Here is a 15,495-nt window from a genome sequence, read left to right on the forward strand (position 1 = left end):
GATGTTGTTTCTACTGCCCAGGAAATGGCCTACCTAGCTAGAAGTAGTGAGTTGTGTTGTTCTTTTTAGTTTTAATGTTGTTTTAATCTATATCATTACTAAGACATAGATCTTAAATCTAATCTCATGTAGTGGTTTTTATGTCAGATCATCAGAAAGGATGATTGAAGTAATCTGTCTAATGTTATTTTTTTATTGTGAAAAAAAAACCCCCGCACAGTTCTATAAATGTAGTGTGCTTTGATAATACCTCCTTTCCGGATCCCCATCCGCTATGCCCAAGCCATGAACATATAAAATTCACATGTGAGTGTAAGTATCGTCCCACATTAAACGATGAATACTGAGAAAGGAGAGTTGTTGGGATGTATATCCTACATTGAATAAAACAAAATGTTGCATTCACTTTATGATGGGTATAACTTAGGCCCAATTAACATCATCACTCTTATATTTTAATTTGGTCTTGTAAATTGACTTGTCTCTCTCTTTGGGTGACAAGTGCAACCCAGGCCCATATTAAATATGGTATTAGAGCCAAGATTGCAATTTGAAACCTTTAATGGTTGTAATGTACTTTTGGCCAAATTAGATAGGTCCATATGAGGGCAAGTGTTAAAATGCACTTTGGCCTCATGAAAAATCACATGTGACTGGATTGAAGAGGGACCTTACATGTGAAGGAGAAAGTTGAGGCATATTCTTCCCAAACAACACATTACACATGTAATAAGTGTCTCACATGTATAAAAACAAATTAGGTCAGTTAAACCTTTATAAGGCTAAATGGCTGCTCTTTTTATTATTATACATATAATTTTGGAAATAGGACCTTCTTGGACTTATGAACTAGATTCTCTCTATTAGTTGCGGGTTTGACCTAAAGTCGTATTTAACATAACAAAAATCAGGTGATGAAGAAAATAACGCCTATTATTCGGGTAAAAAACTCATTTGACTAGAAATAAACTACACTTATACCCCCCTTAAAAAAAAAAAAAAACTATAGTTATACAACAACGCAGAAAATTATTGTTACTTTTATGTTGGCCACAATATTACACCTTTTCTCGCACCCATTGTCCATTACTTCTTAATGAGGCAAACCCAATTAATATCCTATATTAACAAAATCACGTTTATATCACCCATTTTTTCTCTCCTCCCCCTCACATGACATTATTTCCTTCACTCTCCTCCATTCTCATGGCCACTAGTTCCTTCTCTCCTCTCCTCCCATGGCCATGCTCAAGATCGACCACCTTCACACCTCTAAATCGGCGGCCGGCCATACAAAAGACACCCTAGTAGCAAATTATTAAAATTGGGTCATACTAACTCCTTAGGGAAAGGGATTCCCTCGTGCTAGTGGTGTTCATCGCAGTGGTGCGGTGGTCAAATGGTGGTGCTAATGCTCAGTGGGGGTCGGCTGGTGGTGCTAGTGATTGTGTGGTGGTTGACTGGCGAAGCTAAGGGTCGTGCGGTGGTGCAGCAGGTGGTACCAGTGGTTGTGTGGTGGTGATAGAGGGGAGAGAAAGGGAGGTTGGCTGCTAAATTTACAAAATTACCCTTGCTATGACTGCAAAATTTACAAAAGTAGCCTTGATATTAACAAGTTTTGTTAATATAGGATATTAACTTGTATTTTCTCCTTCTTAATTACTATTCAATTTTATTTTTTTTTTATTTATTTTTTATTTTTTTATTTTTTCTAATATATACTCATCCGATCCATTTTTATACAATATGTCACTATCTCTTTTATAATAACCACCTTGTCTACCCTCTCACCAGTCACCACATAAGAAGTACGCTCTCGGTCTCCGGTGGTATTTTCTTAATATCTTTGCAAACATGAAATGTACGTTAAGATCAAATGTATGTGTGTGTATATATAGAGGTAGTATGATATTATGGGCTTTATAGTCGGGAAATATTTTATAGTTTTCGAATTGTCTCATCCAATAACTAGTTTATCATTGTGTGTAAATACTTTACTTGGTTGATGAATATATAAAAACAAGTTATTCATTGCATTTTTACCTTATACCCCTTTTTTTTTTTTAGTGTATTAAGAAAAAAGAAAACATTAGAATTTTTTTTACCTTACACTTATCAATAAAAAATATATCGTGCAGATATATATACATCTTCCAATATTGATCATATTTCATAAATCTAACAAATTATGTAACATTAATTTCAACCACAATATACAATCAAATTTGTCCAGTGTCATTTAGAGATGTCAATTCGGATGATCAGATTAGGTCTAATGAGGTTGAGTCGGGTCAATTTTTAAAGTTAAGTGATCATTCTAAATTATTATGTCATCCACGCGAATTCATATTTAAATCGGATATTTTTTGGGTTGGATCGGGTATGTTTTTGATACCTCTACTTACATATGCAATAAGTAATGAGTTTATTTGCGTCATAAACTCATAATAGACCATGTACGTCCACATATCACCGTCTTACATCCTTACCCCAGCCCGCCGTCTCAGCTCCTTGCATTATATTTGATCGAATACTTCTCTCATTAGAATGTTGACATGACTCATAACCCAAACCAATAGGTATTACTACTAAGAAACTTTAACTAAACTTATCTGATGTAACCTAATGTCGTTGCTAAATTTCTGATTGTAAATTTTCAATCACAATAATTCATTCATCTTTATATAAAATGAAAATGACATTTGTCAACTTGGTTAGAATTTTCAATATAAAAAAAATCCTGAAATCAACATGCATGAAATTAAACATAAGTTGAATTGTTATTTGACTCATTCCAAGTTACTAAATGGAGTAAATAACAAAGAACGCGAATTGAATGGATTATTAATCCTTGACATGAGTGCATGATAATTAGATCAATAATGAAGTATAGACAAGAAAATTACTATACAGTATAAATATATACTCGTAAATAATCAATTTCAAGAAAAAAAAAAACTCCTATCTCTCTTTCTTATGAACTCGTACTTTAATTTATACAAGTAAAATAAATAAGATTGAATAATTCTATAATCCAAAATCTGTTACAACTAATTGAGCAACCAACATCAACTAACCCACGTATAAAAATTAATTAAAAAATTAATATTCACATTCGACCCTCTAAAATACATATACCAACTACCAAGTATAGGTATGTTTTTTTTTTTTTTTTTTTTTTTTTTTTTTTTTTTTTTTTTTTTTTTGAAGGCCCTAAAAATAAATGAGTTGAGCTAAACTAACAACAATAGTCCATAGCCACCACGTCGAAAACCCGAAACCTTTCCTGTATCCACCACCGTCACCGGCACCGCTGTTAGAAGTTTCCCGATCGGATTCTAACAACGACCCGTAATTAAAATTCGGGTTAGACCCGTACAAAGCTTGAACCCCTTCAACATCATCAACACGTAGGTCCACTTTTCGACTCCTTGGTCTTAAACTCGGGTACATAATAGCATCACTAACAGAAGAATGGGCTAACCCAAGCACGTGACCAATCTCGTGCGTTGCCACTGATTCCAAATCAATGGCTACATTTGATCTTTGTCTTCCAAAATCAACGGCCCACGTTTCAGCTGCATCTAAATGAAGTCTTCCATTCTCAGGTGAAAAAGCATGTGCTAAAACTCCGAGTTCGCCATCGAACGGTTCTCCGTCACCGTGATCGCCACTGTGAAAACCGATACGAATATCGGCCGTTCGATAGCTTTGTGTCTCTGTAAAATTTACGGGGATAACCTCGGACCACCGCGTAAAGGCGCGTGAGAACACCGCCTTGATTTCTTCTGGTGAGATGTAGTCTATCATATGGTCCGGTGAAAAAGCGTATGTCAAAGTCATAGGAGGGTTGTGAGTCCACCGTGGTTGGCCGTTAAAGTAGGCGTAACGACGAGTTTCGTGTAGGTTGGTGATGGTGGTGGTGTTGTGGCGGAGGTGGGAGTCGTCGAGGCCGCAACGTGGGGCCATGATGAGGTCAATAGTGTCGGTGTCGAGTTTTCCGGTGGGAGGTAGACCGAGGTTTTTTTGATAAGTTAAGATTGCAGATTCGAGGTCGGAGTCAAAGTCGTCGGAAAAGTTTCCCGGCGCCGCCGCCGGGAGGTAGCCAAAGCGGTTGAGGTAGGTCTTGAGATCACATATCCCGGTTACGTGGCTGCCCTTCTCGAGGTTGGCGAACCTCCCAAAGTTCCCCCATGGGGTGGAGGAGGAGTTAAAGGCGGCCGCGACGGAGGTGGAGATGGTGTCATTGAGGTTTAGGATAGGTGATTGAGGGAAAGTTCTGGCGGGAAAGGCTGAAGGTAGTTGTAATAGAAAGAGCAAAAAGGGTAATAGAAAGTGCATGGCTAAAAAATGAACAAATAAAAATAGAAAAGTTAGTTATGTTGGGAGTTGAGCCTTCAAAATCTAAATAAATTGTTTAGGTTTATTTATAAAGATGTAAAAAAAAAAAAAATTGGACAATAAATAAAAAAAATAATGGGAGTAATATAAGAGAAGAATGTGGGGAGGGTGGAAGCAACCATTTGGAGTTTGAAGGAGAGAGAGTTTAGAAGATTCTGCCGTGCTTTGAATGACATTTCAAATATGGGGGATTAAGCAAAGTTTGATGATCTAATGAACATTGGGTGGGTGAACAAACTACTATTTGCAATTTTGTTTAATCCACTTCTTTTTACTTGCTTAATGTTGCTTTTGTGTAGTAGCTTTATGTCAACGTAACATCGGTCTTTACTTTAATCAATATTCAGTCATTAATATCGAGATGAAACAGATTGTCCAAAAAAAAAAATCGAGATCAAACCAATAAGCTAAACATGATAGATATTTAGGTTTATATTAATCAAAGCGGATCAGATAGCTATGTTTAATAAATTCAATTTAAATATATTAAAGTGAATAGATCACACCCTAACTGCATACGAATAATAGTAATATACAGTTATACAAATATATGTTAACAAGAAATCACAAATAAAGTTGGTGATATAATGAACGTTGAATAATAGAATGGGATGATGAAATCATGAAATTACTAATACACAGCGGCGTATATATGTTTTAAAGTTTTTAATGTTAGTTCTTCTAAGATTGTATGCTATAGAGTATGTGTCAAATTGGAATAAGTATAAGAATTAGTAAATAATTAAACAAATATTAGTTTAATATTGTTGCATCTGACTCTGTTTATTGTTGACCAAATTTTTTTTTATTTAATGACATTGACAAATTCTAAGACTTATTACAATTATTATTGGAACATATATACATTGGGGGTTTAAAGAAGACTTTTGTAAGAGGGTTGAAAATTTAGGTGTAGGGTTTAGTTTAGACTTGTCAAACACGAAAATTTGATTATTGGTCTAAGGAGGGGTAATACCTTTTTGAAGGCTAACGGAATGTCTGAATAAGTTTGGTATTTTCGGAGGAAGATGGGATCTCCGAGTCAATAGGCATGAATTTCATTGATTTTTTCTCAACGTACATGTAAATTTCTTACTCGCATGAATAGGAGAAACTTCCTAGGGATGTTCTAATTTTTTCATCTACTCTTAATTACTTGGCTCATATTAATAGCTAGAGATGAAAATTTAGAAAATTAGATCATCCTTAAATATACATTAGATCGGATCTTGTGTATTTTTTTTTATAGTTTGTATCGGATAGGTTAAGTTTAATTTATTTTTTCTAGTGTACATACTTTAAATTTAGTAATTGTATCGGATACGTTAAGTTTAGTTTTCTATTATACAGAGATATATACCTTTGAAAAATTAAATTAATACTTTATGTATGGGTTAATAAGTTCAAATAAAGATTAATAACTAATAAATGATATAGTCATATAAAAACTCAATTTACAACAAATATATGTAAGTTTTAATAATGTCTAATACGAGGTAAGTTGTGAAAAGTTTGTTTATCAGATAAGCGAAAAGCATATTCATATAACATATGCCCTTACTAGAATAATCTTTCATTTTTTTAAAAAAAGGATTGCATTTGACTTGTATGATCAAAGTGATTTGTCATCATACCATTGTTGTGATTGTAAATTGAATGACAAAAATGTCTTAAAAAGATCAATGATTCTTTTTATACGAAGTTCATGACTATTCAACAATTTCGTTCAACAAATTAATCTAATATCAGAGTTAATTTGTTTTGAGCTGCTTAGTTCTTACCATTAATTACATACTTACTACTACAACTTTTTATTACTTCAAATACAATACTAAAAGTAAGGAGTTAAAAACTCCAACAATTTTTTTTTAAAGGTAAGAAGAATGATCCTACTAAGCCGACACCTCTCACAGGTTTAGCCAACATAGCTCATTGCTTAAGAGTAAAGGGGGGGGGGGGGGGGGGGATAAGGGAATCCCTCTATTTCCAAGTATTTTGTAGTTGGTGGGATTCAAATTTGTCACAAGGTGAGTTTCCAACCAACTCCACGGCTCCACCAAACCTTGCTTTGACAATATTGAAGTAAATTGTTATATATCTCTCGGTACTTCGTATATACTACATACTCGTATATTATAGAGTGGATAGAAACAAAGAGTGTATTGTTAAGTCGTTAGTTGGCAATCTTGGCATATAGTGTTGTTAAATCAATTAATCATCATGCAAGTCGTCAAAGTCTAGCTCTTGCACTAGCACTTTTCAGCTACCAAAATCTACCAGTAACAAGTGTTTAATGTGCATTTAATCTAATCATATACTATTTGATTTAATTTGTGTGACATATTATCTAATTGGTGGATCACCTGTTTTTATTTCATGTAATTCAATTTATTATTGTTGCAAGTTGAAACCATAAAAAGACCTGAAAGAATAACAAATCAAATCAAAGAAAAAAAAATTGGCGGCTCTTGTCTTTGTGAATATTTTTTTTTCACTTTTATTCTACGGAACTAATCAATATATCTACATTAGTATGCGTCTCTTTCAGTCAACAATATTATATTAGATAGAAAAAGTCTAGCTATTTGGTTTTTATTGTTGATGTGTATGAAAATTGTAAAAAAAAAAATAATTAATATTGGTCAGAAAATTACCTAAATAACTTAACTACTCTTCTTCTTCTCAAATTTCAATTATATTATTCAAATTAGATATCTGTTTACATTATTAATTAATAGTCCGTGTACAATTATAAAAATTAATCTTTATTTATAGCTATATCAGATGTAAATTTATTTCTAGATGGCTTGACGCATATATTTTTTTTTTTTAACAGTGAGAACAATGAAAAGAAAGACAAACAAACTTAAAAAGACCAAAAAAGAAACTCTCAAACATGAGTCTTCCCAGCCAACCAATGCGCTGGAGAAACCCATTGCCTAGGAACTTTCCGAATACTGCAGGCCTCAAAAGTAGCCACAAGAGCCTGAATATCCTGAATTAACCAGCAGAGAGAAATGTCTTCACGCTGTTTCTAGGCCAACATCATACAAAGTGGTTCGCAATCAGAGAAAATAAGGATCCTACGAAAACCCCTTGCGTGGACATGTCGTAACCCCAGTTTCAAGCCTGTAACTCGGAATGGAGAGCTGAAGAGGAGAAAGAAGCACGGGCACCCCCTCCTCGCACTACAAGCGAATCACAATCTCAAAAAATCCAACCCGTACCAGCCGAATTGTCCAAGGACGACCAGGCCCCATCACAAATCAAACAAATATCAAAACCTGAAGCAATCTCCCCACAAAGAGTGGCCACCACACCTGAACTAGGCATCTTAGGCCGAAGATCCCCCGAGAAAGGACGGTTGTGGTAATCCTGATCTTGTTGACCCCGCATAAACCACTGAGAAGCAAGAAGTAGAACATCATCCGGCGAGACTGCCTGATGTCGAAACCTGATATTATTACGCAAAAGCCAAAAAGCCCATAAAAGAGCGAAAAAACGCACGAAGTTTTCCCAGTCCTTAGCCACCCTTAACAGTGAAATCATCGAGGAAAAACCATTGAGGAAAAGGCAGGCGAAGAAGACCCTGGCTATTAAACCGAAAAGAACTACCGACCCATAAAGAGACAACAAAGTCGCAATCCCTGAACAAATGGTCCACCGTCTCTAGCTCCCTATGGCAAAAGCAACAAACAAGATCAACAGACAGGCCAGGAACAACTAGATCTGCCGCCACCAGAAGACCAGATTGAATTATTTTCCAACCAAAGATATTCCATTTAGGAACGAGAGGAAGCCCCCAGAATTTCGCCCACTAGGAAGAGGGAATAGATCCCCCATAAGGACGCCTAGAAGTCTGCATGAGCAAGAGGGCATAAGCAGACTTCGTAGAAAAGGAGTCTTCTTTAGTAAATTTCCAATACACAAAGTCATCCATGAGCTTCAATGGACGATCTAGACTTAAAATCCAATTAGCCATTGGACTATCAAAAAACCGATGGACCTTCGAGGGGTCCTACGCATTAGAACGCGGATCAATGATATCGGACACATGATTCGGAAGTTCCGATTGGGATAAACCAGACTTAAACAAAACCAAACCACCAGGAGCCCAGTCGTCAGCTGTAATACGAACACTCCTACCACTACCTACCTTCCACCGGACACTCGGAGCTACCGCATACAACGCCATCTATAAACCCCGACACCCCCAAGAGGGCCGAGACACTCGAGCGCCCGATGCAAAGCAAGAAAAGGGTACTTAGAAAACATGAGGTGAGAAACCATCAATTGAGGATTATGTATCATCCGCCATCCAGTTCCAACAAGGAGGGATGAGTTAAAACGGGTAACATTGCGTAAACCTAGTCCGCCCAAGCCTTTTGGCAAATGCAAAAGAGAAGCCTAGCGCAAGGCCAAGCCCTTAGTAGAGCCAGAAGATCTCCACCAGAACCTGGCTAACATACCGTCGAGCTGGGAAGCAATAGAAGATGGAATCTTGAAGACCGACAAAATGTGATTAAAGGAAGCCACCAACACCGAATTTATAATTACCAGCTTTACAGCGGCCGACAAACGTAGGGAAGCAAAAGCGGATAGGCGGTTAGCAACCTTATCAATCAAGAACCTGAACTCCGAGACCTTACTTCGTCCCATATCAACAGGCAAGCCAAGATAAGTCCCAAGTGAACCCTTTGATTGAAGTCGGAGACTGCAGGACAAGAAATCCCGATAGTCAGGGGGAGTATTTGGGCTAAACTTGACAAAGGATTTCTGAAGATTGACCATCTGGCCTGAAGCAGAACAAAAATCAGAAAGGATAGCCAGTACATTATCACAAGCCTGCGGCGAAACCTGGAAAAACAACAGCGATCTGCAAAAAAGAGGTGGGAAACCGAAGGGCCACCTCTAGAGACACGGAGACTAGAAAACAATGACTATTGTTCTGCCCGATGAAGAGAGGCCAATAGCACTTCCATACACAGAAAAAACAGATAAGGCGACAGTGGATCTCCTTGCCGAAGACCACACTGTGGACGAAAGGAAGGCGTAAGACTCCCATTTACCAGAACCTGATAAGAAACGATTATAACACATTGCTCAATAATATGAACCCAATACGGGGGAAAACCAAAGGCCTGTAAAACCTGACTCAAGAAGTCCCACCGCACTCTGTCATATGCCTTATTCATGTTTAACCTCACTGCTGCATAAAAACGTTTCCAAGCCTTTGAATTATTCATAAAGGTGAGCAGCTCATGAGCTACCAGAGCGTTATCAGAGATCAGGTGACCTGGAACAAAAGCATTTTGAAATCCGGAAACAAGAGAAGGGAGGACCTCCCGCAGCCGTCCCGTGATACATTTGGCAATACATTTATACAAAACATTGCATAACCCAATCGGCCGAAATTGAGACACCAACTCCGGTTAAGAAATCTTAGGAAGAAGAACTAAGAAAGTTCTATTCCAATCCTTTAACATATAACCATGAGCAAAAAAGTACTGCACCGCCGAGATCACAGAATGTCCTGTATCCTCCCAGTGTGTCTTGAAAAAAGTCGAGGTAAAACCATCCAGCCCAGGGGATTTATCATTTGCAATGTGAAACAGTGCTGATTTAATTTCGAAAGCCGAGAAAGGAGCCATTAACATATCCTTTTGAGACAAAGATAACATCGGAAGGTCAAGAATTTCCCACTGTAAAGGAAGACCGTCCCAGATTGAGGCACAGGAGTATACAGATCTGCGTAAGCCTGAATAAGAGCACGAAGACCATCGGAGTCAGATACCCAATGTCCAACATCATCCTTCAGGCTGACTATCAAATTTCGACGACGCCTAGCCTGTATAGCCGAGAACAGTAGCCGGGAATGAGATTCCCCAACTGCATCCCATTCAACCTTAGCACGTTGTTTCCAGTATAGAAAAGCTGTTGTGGCTTCTGCAACCCGTTCTTCCCTTGTATTAAGGAAAAGGACCCGTACCACCTGAGATTGCAACTGAGTAGAGCAAGATGATAAGTCAGAGCTTAAGGCCTTCCAGTTGATACCCCAAGATTTCCTGTGTTCAAGGCACCAGTCTTTTAGTTTCCCGCGAATCACACCAAGTCTACGGGATAAGGCAAACAACGGAGAGCTTGCAAACTGTAGAAGACAACCTTCTTTAACAATCCCTAAGACATCCTGAGCAGCTAAACACCAATTCTCGATCCTATACGGTCTTCGAATTGTATCTCGACATACCAAGTCCGAGAAAATAATAGCAGCATGATCCGAAAATAATATGGGCTGATGATGCACTCGTGAATCCGGAAAATCAACAAACCAATCATGAGATGCATATGCCCTGTCCAAGCGTTCAAAAGTCGGGTCCATTTCTATCCTATTATTTGTCCAAGTGTAAGCAGGACCTAAAAAAGGAACATCCACTAATCCCAAACCCAAACGCCACTGAATAAAATCCAGTCTACCCGGTATAAACGAAGACCCTCCTAGTTTGTCAGAGAAATACTCAACTTGGTTAAAATCACCAATCAACAAAATATTCGGAAAGGTTTGGACAAATGTAGTTATAGACGCCCACACCCCCAATCTATCGACTACATGAGGCGCACCATACACAAAGATCACATATTTTACTGCATCACCAACTGATATCTTACAAACGACAAAGTTTGGGGATATAAACAATGGGACTACACTAAAAGGAGCTAGCCAAAAGATAAACAAACCACCACTTAAGCCCATAGCGTTCACACCACAACAACCCAAAAAAGGAATAGAAGCTGAACTATGAACAACATTATCTACAGAAACTATTGTTTCCATCAAAAACACAACATCCAAGTTCTAAGAGCGAACTAAAGAGCTAAGATACGGAACTTTAGGGGAGTCCGCTTGTCCGAGACCCCTACAGTTCCAAGCTGCAATCCTCATCTCGACCGTGGTGTCTCTAAGGGGGAAGCCACCGAACCCGCATTAGAAATAGTCAAAGTAGAGACCGAACCATCCTGACCCTTCATCTTCTTGAAGGGTAAAAGGGATTGCAGACAACCAGACGAACCAGAACTAATAATAGTAGAGAAAGTTTTACAAGTAACAACCACTCCACTCAATCCCTTCCTCTTCTTTAGAGCATGAATATTGGAGAGGATGGCTTTATCCTCTCATTCATTCTCTTTCCTTACCCTATTTTGACACCTCATACTCTCTTTCATCCACCTCATTTTCCACTATCTCTTTCCTCTCTTCCATCCTCTTCCATTTATTTTTCCCACATCAAAGGGTATCCTCTTGATATATTTTATACTATAAATATGGCCCCACCATATTATTATTGATTATTTATTATTGATTTCTTTAATGATAAGATCTAATAATAATAATAATAACAATAATATTAATAATAATAATAATAATAATAATAATAATTAGTATTCGATAATTAGCATAATAAAAATTACCATACTTTAGCAACATTTTGATACAATAACACATGGACTTAGGAATAAAAACACTAATTGATACACTAAAGTACAACAAATACAAGAAATTAAAGACAAATAACTAAATATCCTCCTTTTTCCTTACCGATTACTATTATGCCCAAATCTTACCTACAAATGTTCTACCAAATCTTGTTTAAGTGACATATGAGTTTGTTTATCGTGGAGATTTTCCAGTGTTGCCATTAATGTGGTTAGATTAGGATTTTGGTAGTGCGGGGGTTACGGTGAAAGTCGTTGCTCTTCGGTTTGAAGTTCCTGCTAAATACTCGGGTTGTTCAGTAGCAAACTCATTAGGATCCCAATAGTTAAGATAACTTTCGCGCTCATCTTCCACGATCATATTGTGCATGATAATACACGCCATAACAATTTTCCACAACATTTCGACACTCCATGCCAAAGAAGGACGTCTTATAATGGCAAATCGAGCTTGCAACACTCCAAATGCACGTTCTACATCTTTTCTAATACTCTCTTGTTTGGTAGTAAACAATTGTTGTTTAGGGGTTTGCAGTGCAGTTATTGCATCTATAAATGTTGCCCATTTTGGGTAGATCCCATCAGTGAGATAATACCCCTGATTGTAAGTATTCCATTCACGATGAACTGAATTTTTGGAGCACGACCATTTAAAATGTCGTCAAAGACGGGTGAACGTTGAAGGACATTTATATCGTTGCAGGATCCAGGTGTTCCAAAAAAGGCATGCCATATCCACAAATCACAAGATGCAACAGCTTCTAAGATAACCGTCGCCGTTTTCGATCGCCCTTGATACATCCCTTTCCACCCCGCTGGACAATTTTTCCACTCCCAATGCATGCAGTTGATACTTCCCAACATACCAGGAAAACCTCTTTCCTCTCCTTCTCTTAGAAGGCAATTCATATCTTCAGGGGTTGGTTTCCTCAAGTATTCTGCTGAGAATTCACGAATCACTCCGTCAACGAAGTGCGTGATACAATGTCTAGCCGTAGTTGCCCCAAGCTTGAGGTACTCGTCAACTTGATTAGCTGCGCAGCCATATGCTAACATCCTTATAGCCGCTGTGCACTTTTGTATTGGAGAAGCACCCAAACGCATACTAGCATCTGGATGTTGCTGGAAGAATCGATCAGTTTTACTTAGTTGGTTCACTATCTTCATAAATAGAGGTTTCCGCATGCGAAACCTACGTCGAAACTTATCATCACCATACAATGGTTGTTCGCTGAAATAGTCAGCAACCAACTGATCATGTGTTGCTTCGCAATTACGTGGTATAACTTCCCTTCGTTTTCTCTGACGTGGAACTTCTTCTTGTTGTTGTTGCATGGTGGTGTTAACCACATATCTCAATGCATCTTCAATGATTTGTTGTTGTCGATTTTCCTCAATAAAATCAAGCAACATGTAGTCATAGATTTCATCACTAGAAGTGGAAGAATTTGAATTACTACTCATTTTAAAATTAGTAATATGTAGTTGTAGTTGTGATAGTGAAAGTGTTGTAAGTGAAATAGGTCAATTTATAGACAATTGAGATAAAATTAAAGATACAAAAAATGATTTGCAATCTGGTAAGATAAGATTTTTTACCATAAGATAAGATTTTCTAACAGAAGATAAGATTTTGGTAACAGTGGATAAGATTTCGTTAGATAAGGTCAGATTTTATGGCAGATAAGATGAGATTTTTTAATAGAAGATAAGATTTTTACCAGAGGGATAAGATTTTTGGTAGATAAGGTAAGATTTTGTTATAGATAAGAGTAATTAACATAAAATATTTTTCATGTGACAAAACTTATATAAGCTCTATTTAATAGAAAATTACATTTTTTTAGTAGAAACATAATATTATTACTCCAACACATAAGATTACAACATCTAATATCATTTAAAAATACATACGATTTAAATTACTACTACATACTATGTACGATTACATCTTAAGTACTACAACAAGTCTTAAACATAATGTTAATACATAACAATAACAAGAACTTAACTTGATATAGAAATGAAAAGATGAAATAGTTAATACATAAAAAATAACAAGTACTTAACTTATATATTTAAAAAAAACCTGTTACTAAACTCCTCTCTAAGCTTCTTGTACATTTCGGCTTCAAATCCATCAAGGACGGGTTTTGCCATCAATGAACGTAACATGCTGAATTTCATCTCCTCCTCCTTTTGCTTTTTCCTATCTTCGCTCCTTTTACTTATCAAGTCGATCATTCGTTCTCCTTGATCAAGCCGCTTATCACTAGTTTCGTCAAGAGTTGTGTTGAAAGCTTCAAGGTTTATCGATGTAGAAGAATTACTACCTTCTCCAGCTAAACTCTTTGATTTTTTTATACCCGGAGGTCGCTTTCTTCCAGCACCCACACTTGGTGATTCTGGTTCAGATCATTTCCCACTTCCCTCGCTCTCCAAAGGAAGATCTTAGACCATATGTGGGTCCCATTTAGGAAAATTTTGCATTGTTTCAAAACAATGCATCAAAGTAAAGTGTTTTCCATGATTGAGTTTTTCATAATACTCATGGGAACGTTGAACAGCGTCCCCGCCTGAGTTTCCACTTTTCGGATGTCGTAGGATATAACCGTACGCCATAACCCATTTTGAAACCCATTTGTTGATAAAATCCCAACGTTGTTGCATGGACTTAATGGTCCGTTCTTTTATCTCTTCAAGGTTCTCTACCCGTGCCTCTTCGTATAACTTCCCAATTGCAGCCCATAAACTGGATTTAGTTCATTTTGTACTTATGGTAACATTCCTACCGACATTGATGTAGCCTGAAACAAGCGCCTTATCTTCAGCTATACTCCATGCACTAGCTTTTTTAATCATTGGGGTCTTCTCCAGTAATGTCAACAACATCATCATCGAGATCTTCTAGATGTTGAGCTTCCCTTACATCTTCTGTTGGAGAAGCAGTGCTACTAACATTTACTCCTGGAGATTGATCCATGGGTTGGGTAAAATGTTGGGACATGGGAAATAATGGGACATTTTGTGAAGATAAACTCCCATGACATTAGTGAGGTATTTGGGATGTATAATTCGGGTTTATAGGTCTTTGGTGGTTACCAAACCATTGCAAAGCAGCTTGAAATTGGGGATTATTGAATATATTTGGATCAAAAGGGGGAGTATTTGCATTGTATTCAGTTGGGAAATTCATATTTCTTCCATAATTAGGATTATTTGGATCCATTACAGAAGAAAATTTTAAAAATAGAGGAAAGAGAGGGAAAATATGAAAATTTGAAGTGCATAAAAAATGGCCAAAATTAGGTTCATTTTATAGAGGAAAAAAAATAAAGTTGTTGGTGAAATCAGTTTTTTAAAATAAGTTACCGTTTGTTATTAATTACCGTTATAAGATTTTTGTGCTAGTAAAATCATGTAACAAATTAAAAGATGCCACTTGTCAAGCAATGGAAGGTTGGTTTAAAAATATTACCGTTGCATGGTCTTTGTCATTTTGTAGTTCTGATGTTTGTATCAGATGATTTATTTTTTCCTTTTTTTTTATTTAACAAAACGTCGTCGTTTGTTTTGTTGTTTGCTTGAAACACTGCATTTACT

The 15,495-nt window shown here is 37.0% G+C and overlaps 2 protein-coding genes and 1 pseudogene across 2 annotated transcripts; all 3 read right to left on the reverse strand.

Annotated features, from left to right (window-relative positions):
* Positions 1 to 2,708: 2,708 nt before the first annotated feature.
* Positions 2,709 to 4,517, reverse strand: LOC145569286 (metalloendoproteinase 1-MMP pseudogene; annotated as a pseudogene).
* Positions 4,518 to 8,808: 4,291 nt separating this feature from the next.
* Positions 8,809 to 10,052, reverse strand: LOC145566904 (uncharacterized). The gene is made up of 4 exons (XM_081626174.1): positions 9,893 to 10,052; positions 9,536 to 9,697; positions 9,343 to 9,476; positions 8,809 to 9,258 (listed from the first exon to the last, which is right to left on the reverse strand). The coding sequence occupies exons 1-4, from the start codon at positions 10,050 to 10,052 to the stop codon at positions 8,809 to 8,811; spliced, it is 906 nt and encodes a 301-aa protein (XP_081482300.1).
* On the reverse strand, positions 10,052 to 11,233 carry LOC145566905 (uncharacterized). The gene has a single exon (XM_081626175.1). The coding sequence runs from the start codon at positions 11,231 to 11,233 to the stop codon at positions 10,052 to 10,054; it is 1,182 nt and encodes a 393-aa protein (XP_081482301.1).
* Positions 11,234 to 15,495: the final 4,262 nt, after the last annotated feature.

The sequence above is a fragment of the Chenopodium album genome, chromosome 11, assembly GCF_948465745.1.
Source record: "Chenopodium album chromosome 11, dcCheAlbu1.1, whole genome shotgun sequence".
NCBI classification, from domain to species: domain Eukaryota; kingdom Viridiplantae; phylum Streptophyta; class Magnoliopsida; order Caryophyllales; family Amaranthaceae; genus Chenopodium; species Chenopodium album.